A 16,223-nucleotide genomic window follows, 5' to 3' on the forward strand; every position below is an offset into this window, starting at 1 on the left:
CACACAATGTAGGAAAACATGCACACACACAGGAAGATGTATGAACTTATACATGGACACACACACACACACACACCTCATATAAAATGAGTGACACTGCCAGCTGCATACACCTGATCCCTGGATCCCCCCTTCAGAGAGAGAGAAAGAAAGAACGAAAGAAGATGAGAAGAATGAGAGTGATAAAAACACCGATATCCATAACTTGTGAAGTGTCAGACAACTGGCTGAGTGTTTTTCTTTCTGCCAGGGTGCTGGGATCGGAACGTTTTGCCCTCTGAACCCCATGTGTGCCCCAAATGGTGCCCTATGTCCTAGATAGTTCACTACTTTTGACCAGAGCCCCTTTTAGTGCACAATCTAGGGAATAGGGTGCCATTTGGGACGTGAACGCAGTCTGAACCCCAGTCTGAATCCTAGAGAGACAGTGGCAGTGACTAATGTCCCAGTGTGTCTGTGGTGTTGTGTTTAGATCGTTTACAGGGTGCTCTGTTTTACTCATTATGGGTGTGAAGGGTCCCCCGGGGAGGAGGAATTTGTCCGAAAGCGGTGTTTATGAAAGGGAATATATTTATGAACGAGTCAATGTGCCTTTAAAGTGTTAGGGAGCCACTGTGCTGCAGGGAGAGAGAACATGAGTGGATGAGAGGCACCGACCGACTCTCAGTCATGGAGAATGCTTGTTCTTAGACCACAATAAAAACATGTTCTATGCTCAATTCGCTTTTGTGTGTGTGTGTGTGTGTGTGTGTGTGTGTGTGTGTGTGTGTGTGTGTGTGTGTGTGTGTGTGTGTGTGTGTGTGTGTGTGTGTGTGTGTGTGTGTGTGTGTGTGTGTGTGTATATACAGGAATGGGGTGAGTGGATGGCAAATTGTTCCACTTATTTTTCTTGGAAAACAAAACATATCTTATTGCAGGAAAAACTGTAGTTTCCAATATGGATTCTTGAAATATGAATGAAAGAGTGGAAGTCCTGAATGAAAAACTAAATTCTGAATTTCGGTAAAGAAAGGCAGTGGATGGTCTCTTGGGACATTGCCATCTTGTCTTGTCTGAGTCATTGCTCTGTTGGCTTGAGTTCCCTTTGTTTAATACAGTTACAGTATCTCAGTGTTTCTTAACCTTGGTCCTGGGGACCTAAAGGGCTGATTGAAAGGATCAACTCATCATCAAGCTTTGGTGATTTGAATCAGGTGTGTAGTGCGAGGGCAAAAACAGAACTGTGAACCACTTTGGGTCCCTGGGACCAGGATTAAAGAACGCCGCAGAGTATCGAAATCAGATGTACCTAAATGTAGAGATCCTGAATGGGCAAGTAATCTGTTCTCAGTAATCTCATCAATGATATTTACCCAAATTCAGAACTAGTTCATATCTTATCATAACTCGTAGTTAGCTAATATCTGTACTAACATTTTTCAGTACATAATCAAAATTGTAAAGCCCATAGACGGTATGGTAAAGACAGACACACATTGGTTTGAAATAAATGAAAACACTTCAGCCTGTACACATTTTTATATATTTTATTATAAATAGTAAATAGTGCTGCATTTGACACGAGACATATTAAAACACAAATCATCTTATGCAGTCATAAATGAAAATGATATATGCATACAAAAGAAACAAGGCAGAAAAATAAAGGTTTAATTTCCACACAACTGAATGCTATGATCAGGGATACTAACAGAGAAGAGGTGGACTGAATAAATACTAAATGAATGAGAGTGGTATGTTTTACCAGGTCCAATTTACATTTGATTGGACTGTGACTGGTAGCCTGGGCCTGTATTCACAAAGTGTATCGGAGTAGGAATGCTGTTTTGCCATTTTGATCATAACTAATATGATTATATGGACAGGAGGGACCTGATCCTAGATCAGTACTCCTGCTCAGAGATACTTTCTGAATATAGGCCATGGTCCTACTCCGATTTCTGCTCAAATCTCCCATTGAAATCAATGCAAGGTTTATGCAAAAGTCCAAGCTACCTGTACGTGCACAGATCTTGTGTCAGGATGATTCTCGCTTCAAAGTGATCCGTGCAACCCAGCTACCATTGTTTTTGCTCAAAACAATATGGATTACAAAAAGGATGTAGTCAGTTAATTGAGGAGATTGTTATACAGGGATGTGTCAATTCATTTCATCTGAGGTTTGAATGTATTGCACTTCTTTGGGTTGCAGCAGCTTCCATCTACTACAGTATATTTCTCTCTCTATCATCCTAGTTGGGTGAAAGACTGTCCAGACCTTCACTGTCCAGACCTACAGTACATATGCTTAGAGTCATTTTTACAAATCAAATTGATGGCAGTTTTTCTTCTCCTGATAGAACACATTTAATTTCCCCAAATCATATCAAATAATACAAAGTCTCAGCACGCAGTATTCCCCAAAGACATTGTGAGTGTCTTTACATAGAGCATTGTGGCTGAGTGAGCGGTGTGCCTATTGCAGGTCCATACATCATCCTTATGCCTCGGGATTGTGCTCTAAAACCTTATTTTCCTCCCTTCATCACAATATACCCTGAAAGCACATCCATGGAAGGAAAACTGTTTACCCAGTCCTCTCCCACTCTCTGCCACTTATTACAAATCAAACGCAGAGTGTTGAATGAGTGAATGTGGTTTTTTGTTGGGGTTTAATTCACTCCTTTTTTTTGTTTATCCTCTTCTTCTCCTTCTCTCCATTTATTTTTCTCGTCAAGCATGGAGAGCGAGGCGTGCTTGGTTTTCGGAGCATGAAGTGAAGCGCGAGCGGGGCGAGTGCCAGGTAACTAGAGAGGGCTTCCCCTTTGGTCCTGATTATCCCATTGAGTCAACCCTCCCCCTCACATCCCCGAATCCCCAAAACAAACCCCTTCCCTCCATCTCTCTGGGTTGTCCCTTCTCCTCAGGGGCTGGGTGGGGAGAAGGCAGAGGGGGGAAGAAGAGAGGAAAGGGGAGTGCTCCAGAGTTGACTGTCGGGTTGACCAGAGATCTCATCCACTCCTGGCCATGGTGGGGCTTCAGATAATGAAAGGCACCTGAGAGAAAAGGAGAGAGGGGAAGGGTTGGAAATGTTCTCCATTGGGTTTGTCACTCTCTACCTGCTGTGTCAGGGAAACATCATGCCTGATGAGTAAGGAGGTAAATAATGGGTGAGAGGGATGAGAGCAGTGAGAGGTGGAGAGAGGGGAGGGGTTGAGGGAGTTAAAGAGAGGCAAGGAGTGTGAGGCAGATCTGGGGCTTTTCCCTGTGGCTGGGCTGTACTGTACTGTACTGCCTGCCCTTGCTGCGTTGGTCCTGGCTGTGGCTCTGCTCCAGTGATCAACAACAACTCAGACTGCATCTGACCTGCACAGAAACACATGGTTCTAATCCCCGCCTGCCAGAGGCCATTTCGCTCCCCGTTAAAAAGGCCCCCTCTCAAACCCACCTTCCACCCACCCCTCTCTTACCAACCCCCTACCCCTGCAAGCTGCCTGCACACAGGTCCCGAGCCAAATTAATGACATCAAGATGCCGCCACTGATGGGCCAGTATACACTACTCAACATGTGGCAGTGTACCTCACCCCCTCCCCCCCTGCCTGTCAAACATGTTTTGGGGAAGCCGTCCATTTGATTTGGAGAGGTATCTTTGTTACCCAGGGGTCATTACATGGCTAGGTGAGTGAGAGGAGGGTTTGGTGGTCCAGCTCATCACACGGGTCGTGGAAGGTCACAGGCTGATGGTTATGGGGGAGGCCCCACTGACATACCTCTGTATCGGGCCACGTGGATATATGGCGTGGGTAAGTGCTTGAAGGTAATAGTAATGTAAACCGAAGTGCCCTCTGGACTACTAGCAGTGCCTCTGACATACATGTAATGTCACAGCCTGATTTGAGAGCGTGATTCAAGAGGCTCACTCATCATGTTGGCCTTTGCAATTAACGTGGGTTATGATTCTGAAAATCTAAACCTTGAGTATGGTCTTTAATCATAGGAGACTACATACCGGTATATAGAAATGAATGGAGTTAGTATACCTCTAATGCTAATCTAATGTGTCTTTTATACAGGCATTTAAGCAGAATGTTTTTTCAGAATAACTTACAATCAATGCATTCAAACAAAAAAGGGATAAAAATAACTAATACACAAATACCTTTAAAAAACGTTACCAACAACCACATGACTAGAATATCATTGCACATAAAACTCCCATGACCCACCTTGCTCTGTCCATACTGTCCGTACTGGTATGAGGGGTGGTGGTCCATAGCGTAGGCTGGGGAACTGTAGGTGGGCGGGCAGTAGGACTGGGAGTTGGGCAGGGTGGGCATGCTGGTCAGGCCTGGCAGACCCTCCAGGCCCCGCTGGGAGCCGTGGCAGCTGGCCGCCATACCACCCCCGGGCTCCATCCCACCAGTCAGGGGAGAGAGGGCAAAGTCACTCTGGTGGCTAGGCTGGTGGGGCACTCCTCCCGGGTTCAACAGCCCCATCACCTGGAGAGACAGAGGAGAGAGGTTAGAATGGAATGGATTGTGGTGGGATACAGTGGAATGGAGTAGAGTATCGTAGAATGTGGTAGACACAAAGAATAGAGAAGGATAACATTTAACAGAATACTTTTTCTCATACAGGTTACGCAAGATTCATTTGTTCACAAACAAATGAATAGATACAGTTGAAGTTGGAAGTTTACATACACCTTAGCCAAACATTTAAACTCGGTTCTACACAATTGCTGACATTTAATCTTAGTAAAAATTCCCTGTCTTAGGTCAGTTAGGATCACCACTTTATTTTAAGAATGTGAAATGTCAGAATAATTGTAGAGAGAATGATTTATTTCAGCTTTTATTTCTTTCATCACATTCCCAGTGGGTCAAAAGTTAACATACACTCAATTAGCATTTGGTAGCATTGTCTTTAAATTGCTTAACTTGGGTCAAACGTTTCGGGTAGCCTTCCACAAGCTTCCCACAATAAGTTGGGTGAATTTTGGCTCATTCCTCCTGACAGAGCTGGTGTAACAGAGTCAGGTTTGTAGGACTCGCACAAGCTTTTTCAGTTCTGCCCATACATATTCTATAGGATGGAGGTCAGGGCTTTGTGGTGGCTATTCCAATACCTTGACTTTGTTGTCCTTAAGCCATTTTTCCACAATTTTGGAAGTATGCTTGGGGTCTTTGTCCATTTGGAAGACCACTTGCAACCAAGCTTTAACTTCCTGACTGATGTCTTGAGATGTTGCTTCAATATATCCACATAATTTTCCATCCTCCTGATGACATCTATTTTGTGAAGTGTACCAGTCCCTCCTGCAGCAAAGCACCCCCACAACATGATGCTGCCACCCCCGTGCTTCACGGTTGGGATGGTGATATATGGCTTGCAAGCCTCCCCCTTTTTCCTCCAAATATAACAATGGTCATTATGGCCAAACAGTTCTATTTTTGTTTCATCAGACCAGAGGACATTTCTCCAAAAAGTACCATCTTTGTCCCCATGCTCAGTTACAAACCGTAGTCTGGCTTTTTTATGGCGGTTTTGGAGCAGTGGCTTCTTCCTTGCTGAGCGGCCTTTCAGGTTATGTCGATATAGGACTCGTTTTTACTGTGGATATAGATACTTTTGTACCTGTTTCCTCCAGCATCTTCACAAGGTCCTTTGCTGTTGTTCTGGAATTGATTTGCACTTTTCACGCCAAAGTACGTGCATCTCTAGGAGACAGAACACGTCTCCTTCCTGAGTGGTATGACGGCTGCGTGGTCCCATGGTATTTATACTTGCATACTATTGTCTGTACAGTTGAACATGGTACCTTCAGGCATTTGGAAATGGCTCCGAAGGATGAATCAGACTGAGTCTTGGTTGATTTATTTTGATTTTCCCATGATGTCAAGTAAAGAGGTACTGAGTTTGAAGGTAGGCCTTGAAATACATCCACAGGTACACCTCCTATTCACTCAAATGATGTCAATTAGCCTATCAGAAGCATCTGAAACCATGACATCATTTTCTGGAATTTTCCAAGCTGCTTAGTGTATGTAAACTTCTGACCCACTGGAATTGTGATACAATGAATTATAAATGAAATAATCTGTCTGTAAACAATTGTTGGAAAAATGACTTGTGTTATGCACAAAGTAGATTTTCCAAAACTATAGTTTGTTAACAAGAAATTTGTGGAGTGGTTGAAAAACGAGTTTCAATGACTCCAACTTAAGTGTATGTGAACTTCCGACTTCAACTGTAAGTACAGCCCTTACATGGCTTAATCCATGAAGACAAACGTACAAATAGCACGTACTGTATCTTTTGCACACGTAACACATGCTTTTGCTCATGCAACATTATTTTTCACACATAACATACTTTTGTATAGCTCATGGATTGATGTCAAAAGGACATATGCATGAAAGTTCCATTTGAGCGATCGTATCACGAGTTGGGGTATGTACAGAGTCATACAGTACATATTAGGAATGCTGACTGTGTCAAAGAGGACGAGAGGAGAGTTCAAGATGGAGGAAGAACAACAGGGATTGACTGGTGAATCTATTACAGCAGTAAAGTTGTGTTACTAATCCTCACCGGGCCTAAAAAAAAGATGTCAGTTCGCATCAGAGAAAACGTCTTTCAACTCAGTCTCGGGAAACATTAGATGGATTTTCCAGGAATATATTTGTGAGGACACGTTGAATTTCTGACATTCTTTGAAGGCTGTTAGAAAATACCTTAGGGTCCTGTAACAAACGGTACATCCGACTACCCATAAAAAATAAAATCATCTATACAAAAATCACGCAACGTCTTTATGAGTCTTCAACTTTACATGTATGCCTACTCTTCATTGACAGACAACTGTAACCCTGTTGATTCTTACTGACCATGACTATGTAACTTGGTTCTGTTATATTATACATAGTTTCTAGAATAACCTCTCCTCTCCTTCTTTCCTTTCCTCAGTTCTCCTTCTTTACTCTCCTCCTCTCCTCTCCTCTCCTCTCCTCTCCTCTCCTCTCCTCTCCTCTCTTCTCTTCTCCTCTCCTCTCCTCTCCTTATTTACTCTCCTTCTTTACTCTCCTTCTTTCCTTTCCTCTCCTCTCCTGGTTGTGACCATATGAGACACATTATACTGTGTTCACCCAGACACATGGTTCCTGTTACATCATTTCCTTAGTGACAGACGGACGGGGGAGCCCGCATCGGTTCGGGACCGCACAGTTCTGGTCCACTACACCGCTAAATAGCATTTTCAGAATTACTCTGTGGAGTTTTTCCTGTATCCTATGGAATGGAATCAAAAAGGTTGTTTGTGGAGGTTATTTACTATGCTAAATGTACAGTACCACTTTTTACATTTTTCATGAAACATGTTATATTTTATAAACATAGTAAAAAGACATTCACAATACAAAACCTATGGTAAATAACTTGTTAATTAATTTCGTCGTCAGAGTCTACTAGATAAAGCAGATGGTGTGTTTAACATTGTAAAGTTTATGAATGACCGTTTATATGTTTGGACAGTATACTAAAGGAGAAAAACAGACGTGAATCCCTCTCTCCCTTCCACCCCCACCCGTCTTCTCCCTCCTTCCCTTTCTCTCTCTCCAGCTTTCTCATTTGATGCCCAAATTCACTGTGTCCTTATGGGGCCTACATGGAAAGGCCACAGGGTACGTGGGAACAAGGAGTATGATTCTTCAACACATTTCCAAAAAGTAAGTGTGTGTGTGTGTGTGTGTGTGTGTGTGTGTGTGTGTGTGTGTGTGTGTGTGTGTGTGTGTGTGTGTGTGTGTGTGTGAAGCACTTTCTGTTAGGGGTTAAGAGGTCTCCTTGGTGATACATCGTGAACAGCTGCATGAGAGTTTGTGTGTGACGAGATATCGCCAAAACGGAGGGGTAAATAGGTGGACTTAGTGACCGTTAGAAACATACAGCAAGAGAGAGAGGGAGAAAGAGTGAGAGATAGACAGAGAGGGGGGGAGAGAGAGAAAGTAGATATAAACAGGCACGAGAGTGACAAAGGTAGACAAGATCATGAAAGAGTGACATATAGAGAGAGAGAGAGCGAAAGCGAGACAATTCTGTGAGAAATAAACCGAAAGAGACACTTTAAAAAGCGGCAGAGAAAATGGCAGAATGCTGAACTAATGGTGAATAATTGAAAGATAATCGTGTTGCTTCCCCACCTGGCATCCACACGCACACACACACACACACACGCACACACACACACACACATATATGCCCGGACAGCCACACACACACACACAATATCTGTCTGAGAGTATGTAATTTACAGGAGCTCTGTCAGAGGAATCTAACCTTACGCGTCTCAGGAACATGCTGATGTGTGACTGACTACAAATGGGAAACACATGGAGGTCAACACATCCCATTCATCTTACAGTGTGTGTGTGTGTGTGTGTGTGTGTGTGTGTGTGTGTGTGTGTGTGTGTGTGTGTGTGTGTGTGTGTGTGTGTGTGTGTGCGTGCGTGCTTGCGTGTGTTTGCCTGTGCATCTGTGTATGTTTGAGTATGTGTGGGTTGAGGGTGGGGAAATATATGGAAATTATTTTTTCTGAATGGAAAACCCAAATGTTGGCATGTTCACAGGGAAAAGTGTAGATAACAATACGTTTAGATCCTTATTACATGTGGACGTTGTACTGCCGTCATGGCGAAAGCATTTAACCCATATTTCCTCCGATTTGAGGTCAGATACGGGATTAGAGGAGAGAACTGTATACAATCCAATTGATACGGTTATCTGATCAAAAACCCCTGTGTGCATGTGTGTGTTTACATGCATGCCTGTGTGTGTCTGAGACTGTTTGCGCATGCGCACTAGGGCCGACCCCATTTAGTCGACTGGTCGATTGTTTGGTCGATAGGCTGTTTTTCGACCAAGATTTTTTTTAGTCAAGCAGTGGCAAATTATATATTAAAACAATTACGGCACACGAGACACCTGTTTGATTCACTCCTGTCTGAGGGGCTAATCCATTGGGGAGGCCGCGGGGATGGCACTCCAGTAACACCAGGAGTACATTTATCAATAATTACCATCTTTTCTCAGCTACAATGTTTGTTTGTAACGGTCCTTTCTGTTAATGCATTCAATACATTATTATCACAGTCTTACCGATGTCATTGTAGAAGTGGACACGTTGTTTGCAGAGCGCACAACTCAGGCTACAAGTTTGGGTTCATTTCATTCCATTTACGAGTTGTCAATTTATTCATTGTCTTTTGTTTGGAGCACTCCTGTCAATGTTGAGTAAGGACACGTACCTGATTACGCACAGAAGTAGGCGTAGGCTACCTGGCCTGCACGCAAATGTAGGCCTATAAATGTGCCCATTTGGGGATCTGATGCTATTTCTGATTGGCTTAACTCACCATCACTGTGGAGCTTCTCAAAGTAGGAGAGAAAGAGAGGGAGAGAGACAGAGGTAGAGAAAAGAGAGTGGAGAAATAGACAGATCGAGAGAGGGGGAGAGAGAGAGAGAAAGTAGAGATAAACAGGCATGAGAGTGATAAAGGGAGACAGAAGAGAATGAAAGAATTACATATTGACAGAGAGAGAGAGAGAGAGAGAGAGAGAGAGAGAGAGAGAGAGAGAGAGAGAGAGAGAGAGAGAGAGAGAGAGAGATATAGTAGTTGATACGTTTCAAGTTCCTTGCAGACAGGCCATGCATAGCCAATGTGATTCATAGGATATTTATTTTTATCAATGTTTTTATTTGTATTTTTACATATTGGTAGCGGCAATTTAAATATACATGACCAGTCAAAAGTTTGGACACACCTACTCCTTCAAGGGTTTTTCTTTATTTTTACTATTTTCTACATTGTAGAATAATAGTGAAGACATCGTCAAAACTATGAAATAACACATACAGAATCATGTAGTAGCCAAAAAAGTGTCAAACAAATCAAAATATATTTTACAATTGAGATTCTTCAAAGTAACCATAATTTGCAAATAAATTCATAAAAAATCCTACAATGTGATTTTCTGGAGAGAAAAAAATCTAATTTTGTCTGTCATAGTTGAAGTGTACCTATTATGAAAATTACAGGCCTCTCTCATCTTTTTAAGTGGTAGAACTTGCACAATTGGTGGCTGACTAAATACTTTTTTGCCCCACTGTAGCCCCCCCCCCCCCATTTTAGGGGACCAAAAGCAATACGATAAATTCACTTATATGTGTATTATAGTAGTAAAAAGTTAAGTATTTGGTCCCGTATTCATAGTCGCCAATGAGCTACATCAAGCTTGTGGCTCTACACATTTGTTGGATGCATTTGCTGTTTGTTTTGGTTGTGTTTCAGATTATTTTGTGCCCAATATAGATGAATGGTAAATCATGTATTGTGTCATTTTGGAGTCTTTTATTGACTTTTATTGTAAATAAGAATAGAGTATGTTTCTAAACACGTCTACATTAATGTGGATGCTACCATGATAACGGGTAATCCTGAATGAATCGGGAATAAAGATGAGTGAGAAAGTTAGTGGCATAAACATCATATATATTTATATTTGTGCATCTGTAACTTTCTCGCCCGTCATTATTCACGATTCATTCATGGTCCATTCATCATCCTCAATCATGGTACCGTCCACATTCATGTAGAAGTGTTCACCCGATATGGATGAAAATGCCTTCAAATTAAAGCCGACAGTCTACCTTTTCACCTCACAGTCATTGTATCTTTTCAAATCCAAAGTGCTGGAGGACAGAGACAAAACAACAACACGTGTCATTGTCCCATTACTTTTGGAGCTCACTGTATGTGTGTCTAAGCCAGTGTGTGTATTCCTCCAGCCTTTCTCCTCTGTGATTGAAGCCCATGGCGGTTCCTGGGGGTGTCTCTGTTTCTCGGTGGTTCCGGGGATTAAGCCTCATCGGGGTGCAAAGCCTGGCCGCTTGCTGCACTGGTGAGAACAGATTCCTCTGGTATGCCCCGGATCAGCTAGCCAGACGTCTGAGACCCCACACCCCAGGGAGATATCCCACAGTACACCGGGGAAGGCTAGACTGGTCCCCTAAACCTTCATGTTTTACTACCAACCGAAGCACTACCACTCAGAGCATAGGCCGAACTACTCATAAAATAGGGCTAACTCAGAGTGCTGATGTATTCCTACTCCATATAACCAAAGGGTAACCATTCCCAGAGCTACAAAAAAAACACATTCATTTTTTTTCATGGACTAAAACCTCAAATAACTTCCAAAAGCACCAAGAAGTGTCATTCAGCACTGTTTAACGATCAGACAGCCCAAAATAACGATATACTGTAACAACCCACTGGGCAAAAACTGGTTGAATCAACTAGGTTTCCACGTCATTTCAAACCAAAAATTCTGTCATGACGTTGAATCAACATGGAAAACTGATTTGATTTGAAAAATATAATCAACGTAAAGGAAATGTAATGTTTGTTTTTTTACCCAACCAATTATTTGGTTGATTTCCCGTTGAATTGACATTAGTTGACAACCCAACCAAATGTAAATCCAAAACTAGACGTTGAACTGACGTCTGTGCTCAGTGGGAATCCACAGTATTGAGGATTTTCTGTGTAGACATTGCAGAGTTTATATAGCTTTGTGTGTGCATTTATTTGGTATGTCTAATTGTAAAGTTTTAAAGGTTTTTATCCACTCACTATAAATGTCATAAAATGTATTAATTTGTATTTCATCTCTTTTATTATTTCAAAGTTCCATCCAGTCTGAAATGCAAATGAGCATATTCCAATATGCATTAAAAAAACTGCAGATGAATACATGAATTAAAACAAATTAGTCAACAAAGTGAGTCATTTGCATAAATTACACACCGCATTACTAAGGGATAGATTCCTTCATTCCAATCAATTAGCACACTGGAACGTTTCATAATTGCAATTCAGGACGGACGCATACATTCCAGACGTGTGCGTTTGATCGTGCATGTGCACGTGTGCACGTATGCTTCCATATGCAAGCTAAGATAGCCACTCTCTAAAGGGAAACACCCTCTCAGGGAGGCTGATGGTGAAAAACAGCTATGAGAGAGAAGCACCTTTGGCCTCCACGCAGAGTAAAAGCAATCGAATGGATTTGTCCTCTTAGGAGAGAAGAAGGCATCTACTGACCGTTTGCGTGCGTTAAATCGACTCTACTCAAGTGGTGGCTTGTGGCTAGTCAGCACCAGCTTGTGAAGGAACCAATGTGTTTTACTGCTGTTCTCAGTTTAAGTAGTCAATTATTGTCCATTTCCCAAATGGTTTCACGGATCACCAGGTTGTGTTGTCCTGCTGTCATTTGCTGATGAAAATGACAAGCAGACACACACACACACACACACGCCCTCAGGGTTCCCCTTGTCACAGAAATAGGAAGAAGTGCTCTCTCTCATGGGGCGAGGACCCAGCGTGCATTGCGTGGGGCCTGGCCACCATTTGTGGCGGTTAAAAGCTCGTTTTCCGCCTGTTAGGACGGCCCCCTCACGGCGTACGGAACCCGCTATGGCCTCTAATGACTGTGTAATCGGCCATAATTGTATTTTCCATTTTCATTTGTGTCATCTTCCATCTGCCACTCTTCCTCTTACTATCGTCCACTCTCACACTCCCTCCATCTTCTACTGTCTCCTCTCTCTTCATGAAACATTTGCATAGCACAAGTCATCCCTATTGAATTCATCTGACAAATGGATGTCAAATTCACTGTCACTGAGCTAATACATCTACCGAAAGTTATCAAGAACAAACCCCCTAAACAGGGTTTACCATTCCGATGGTATAAAATCTATGCTAAATGTCAAATTGAAACTATGGAATCGACATGTTGCATAGCAAAACACTTATGTTTGTGCTGCTAGCTACAGTCATGACATTGAATGACTGACCTGTGGTGAGAGGCCGTTGCTAATGCTGGGGTTGACTGGGTTGGAGTGGCCAGGGGGGGGCACAAAGCTGTCTGAGTAGCCTGAGAAGCCGTGGCGTCCGGAGGACAGGCAGTAGGCCGAACTCCCGTCCTGGGTCCCCACTGAGGAGCCAAGCCCACCCTGGTGCACCGAGGTGGGGGGGAGAGGCTGAGGCCTGTGGACCGTACTGTGCTGCTCTGACACTGCTGAGAGAGAGCGAGAGAGAAAGAGAGAGCGAGAGAGAGAGAGAGAGAGAGAGTGAGAGAGAGAGAAAGAGAATGGATTAGGACTAGGCTATTGATCTTGAGTCAAATACATCACATCTGTAGATGACCTCTGTTGATATAGAACGAGATCACAGAGAGAAGTGGAAGGTGAAGGTGTGCTCACTTTGTGAGATGGAGGTGGGAGGGTAGGGGGTGTCTGACAGCTGATATGGCTGCAAGCTCGACATGGCCGAAGGTGGGAAACCGCCGGGGATCAGGTGATTAAATGCCATTAGCTGATTGGCTCCTGCCTGTTTCCTCCACCTGGCTCTCCTGTTGCTGAACCACACCTAATAAAATAAAACAGAAGACGTGAGAATCTATTCTTGTGAAAAATAGTACATACAGTGTGTGTGTGTGTGTGTGTGTGTGTGTGTGTGTGTGTGTGTGTGTGTGTGTGTGTGTGTGTGTGTGTGTGTGTGTGTGTGTGTGTGTGTGTGTGTGTGTGTGTGTGTGTGTGTGTGCAATAGACATGCCTAAAGTGTGTAAGAGTATTCAATGTGTGTGTGCCCGCTAACAGTATGTGTGTGTGTATGTGTGTATCTATGCTGTAGCCTCAAGCAGAACAGACAGATAGAGATCTGAACATCTGGTGCACTTTGAAACCATAGTGACATTACGTCTTTGTCTAACTCAGTCACAGGGTTTACAGTGACAGAGGTCCCCAATTACATTCAGCCGTGGGACGATTTGTCCTTGAGTGGATGGTCGTGGGGGGGGATATATAGTTGAAGTCGGAAGTTTACATACACCTTAGCCAAATACATTTAAACTTAGTTTTTCACAATTCCTGACATTTAATCTTTAAAAAATTCCATGTCTTTAATAAATCTTCTTAGGGCTAAGCCGCTTTTTTTTCTCAATTTCCGCCTGAATTACGTGCCCAAAGTAAACTGCCTGTTGCTCAGGCCCTGAAGCCAGGATATGCATATAATTGGTACCATTGGAAATGAAACACTTTGAAGTTTGTAGAAATGTTAAAATCGTGTAGGAGAATATAACACAATAGATATGGTAGGAGAAAATCCAAAGAAAAACAAACCAGCATTTTTCTTTTGAGAGAGACCATGCGCTTACAATGGCAAGTATAAGGACATACTCAATTTTAGCTCCCAGGATGCAATTGATATGGCTTCCACATGGTGTCTGCAGTGTATGTTAAAAGTTTCAGACTTGTAAATTTCAAAACGAATAAGAAATATCAGTTTTTGTACAGGGATACAGTCTTGTTTGCCCGCGCCATGAAGACCAGACACACCTGCTAAAATCGGTTTCCTATTGAACATACTTCTTTCTGTAAGAAATATTGTAGTTTGATTACATTTTAGGGTATCTGAGGAGTAAATAGAAACATATTTTGACTTGTTGAAACAAGATTTTCGTATTCCTTTCTCTGCATACTGAACGAGTGGATTACTCAAATCGATGGCGCCAAACTAAACTGACTTTTTGGGTAATAAAGAAGAATTTATCTAACAAAACGACACTAAGTGTTATAGCTGGGACCCTTTGGATGACAAATCAGAGGACGATTTTCAAAAAGTAAGTGAATATTTAATCGCTATTTGTGAATTTATGAAACCTGTGCCGGTGGAAAAAATATTTTGTGGGGCGCCGTCCTCAAACAATCACATGGAATGCTTTCGCTGTAAAGCCTACTGTAAATCAGACAATGCAGTTAGAGAATTTAAGCTTTTAACCGATATAAGACACTTGTATGTAGCTAAATGTTTAATATCCATAAATTGTATGATTATTTTTTTGAATTGCGCATCCTACAGTTTCACCAGAAGTTGTCCCGCTAGCAGGGACGCCTAGCCCCCTAAGCCATTTTGCCACAACTTTGGAAGTATGCTTGGGGTCATTGTCTATTTAGAAGACCCATTTGCGACCAAGCTTTAACTTCCTGACTGATGTCTTGAGATGATGATTCAATATATCCACATAATTTTCCCTCCTCATGAAGCCATCTATTTTGTGAAGTGCAACAGTCCCTCCTACAGCAAAGCACCCCCACAACATGATCCTGCCACCCCCGTGCTTCACGGTTGGGATGGTGTTCTTCGGCTTGCAAGCAAGCCCCTTTTACCTCCAAACATAAGGATGGTCATTATGGCCAAACAGTTCTATTTTTGTTTCATCAGACCAGAGGACATTTCTCCAAAAAGTACCATCTTTGTCCCCATGTGCAGTTGCAAACCATAGTCTGGCTTTTTAATGGCGGTTTTGGAGCACGGGCTTCTTCCTTGCTGAGTGGCCTTTCAGGCTATGTCGATATAGGACTCGTTTTACTGTGGATATAGATACTTTTGTACCTGTTTCCTCCGGCATCTTCACAGGGTCCTTTGCTGTTGTTCTGGGATTGATTTGCACCTTTCGCACCAAAGTAAGTTCATCTCTAGGAGACAGAAGGCGTCTCCTTCCTGAGCGGTATGACGGCTGCGTCGTCCCTTGGTATTTATACATGCGTACTATTGTTTGTACAGATGAACGTGGTACCTTCAGGCGTTTGGAAATTGCTCCCAAGGATGAATCAGACTTGTGGAGGTCTGCATTTTTTTCTTTTTTTCTTTTTTACTTCCCATGGTGTCAAGCAAAGAGGCACTGAGTTTGAAGGTAGGCCTTGAAAAACATCCACAGGTACACCTCCTATTGACTCAAATGTTGTTAATTAGCCTATCAGAAGTTTCTTATGCCATGACATCATTTTCAGGAATTTTCCAAACTGTTTAAGGGCACAGTCAACTTAGTGTATGTAAACTTCTGACCCACTGGAATTGTGATACAGTGAATTATAAGTGAAATAATCTGTCTGTAAATAATTGTTGGAAAAATGACTTGTGTCATGCACAAAGTAGATGTCCTAACTGACTTTCCAAAACTATAGTTTGTTAACAATACATTTGTGGAGTGGTTGAAAAACAAGTTTTAAACTTCAACTGTACTTAGAAATAATTTGAACACTGCAAATTGACGTCAAGAATCCCAAACAGTTTTTGACAAAAACAAAATCATTTCAAATCTGGATCCCACTTGGAAACG

General features: G+C 42.5%; 1 protein-coding gene across 4 annotated transcripts in view; it reads right to left on the bottom strand.

Annotated features, from left to right (window-relative positions):
• Positions 1-1,514: 1,514 nt before the first annotated feature.
• Positions 1,515-16,223, bottom strand: part of LOC110530949 (paired box protein Pax-3-like) — a 35,029-nt gene continuing 20,320 nt past the window's right edge. For 2 of the 4 annotated variants that reach the window (XM_036985811.2, XM_036985809.2), the window contains exons 6-9: positions 13,306-13,471; positions 12,898-13,118; positions 4,208-4,480; positions 1,515-3,035 (exon numbers count right to left, since the gene is read on the bottom strand). In XM_036985811.2, coding sequence (XP_036841706.2) covers positions 3,018-3,035; positions 4,208-4,480; positions 12,898-13,118; positions 13,306-13,471 — 678 coding nt within the window. In that variant the 3' untranslated portion in view covers positions 1,515-3,017. Of the gene's footprint in view, positions 3,036-4,207; positions 4,481-12,897; positions 13,122-13,305; positions 13,472-16,223 lie in introns of all 4 variants that reach the window. The other 2 variants (XM_036985810.2, XM_036985808.2) reach the window with 1 other exon arrangement.

The sequence above is a fragment of the Oncorhynchus mykiss genome, chromosome 8 (genome assembly GCF_057628025.1).
Source record: "Oncorhynchus mykiss isolate SJ-2025 chromosome 8, ASM5762802v1, whole genome shotgun sequence".
NCBI lineage: Eukaryota > Metazoa > Chordata > Actinopteri > Salmoniformes > Salmonidae > Oncorhynchus > Oncorhynchus mykiss.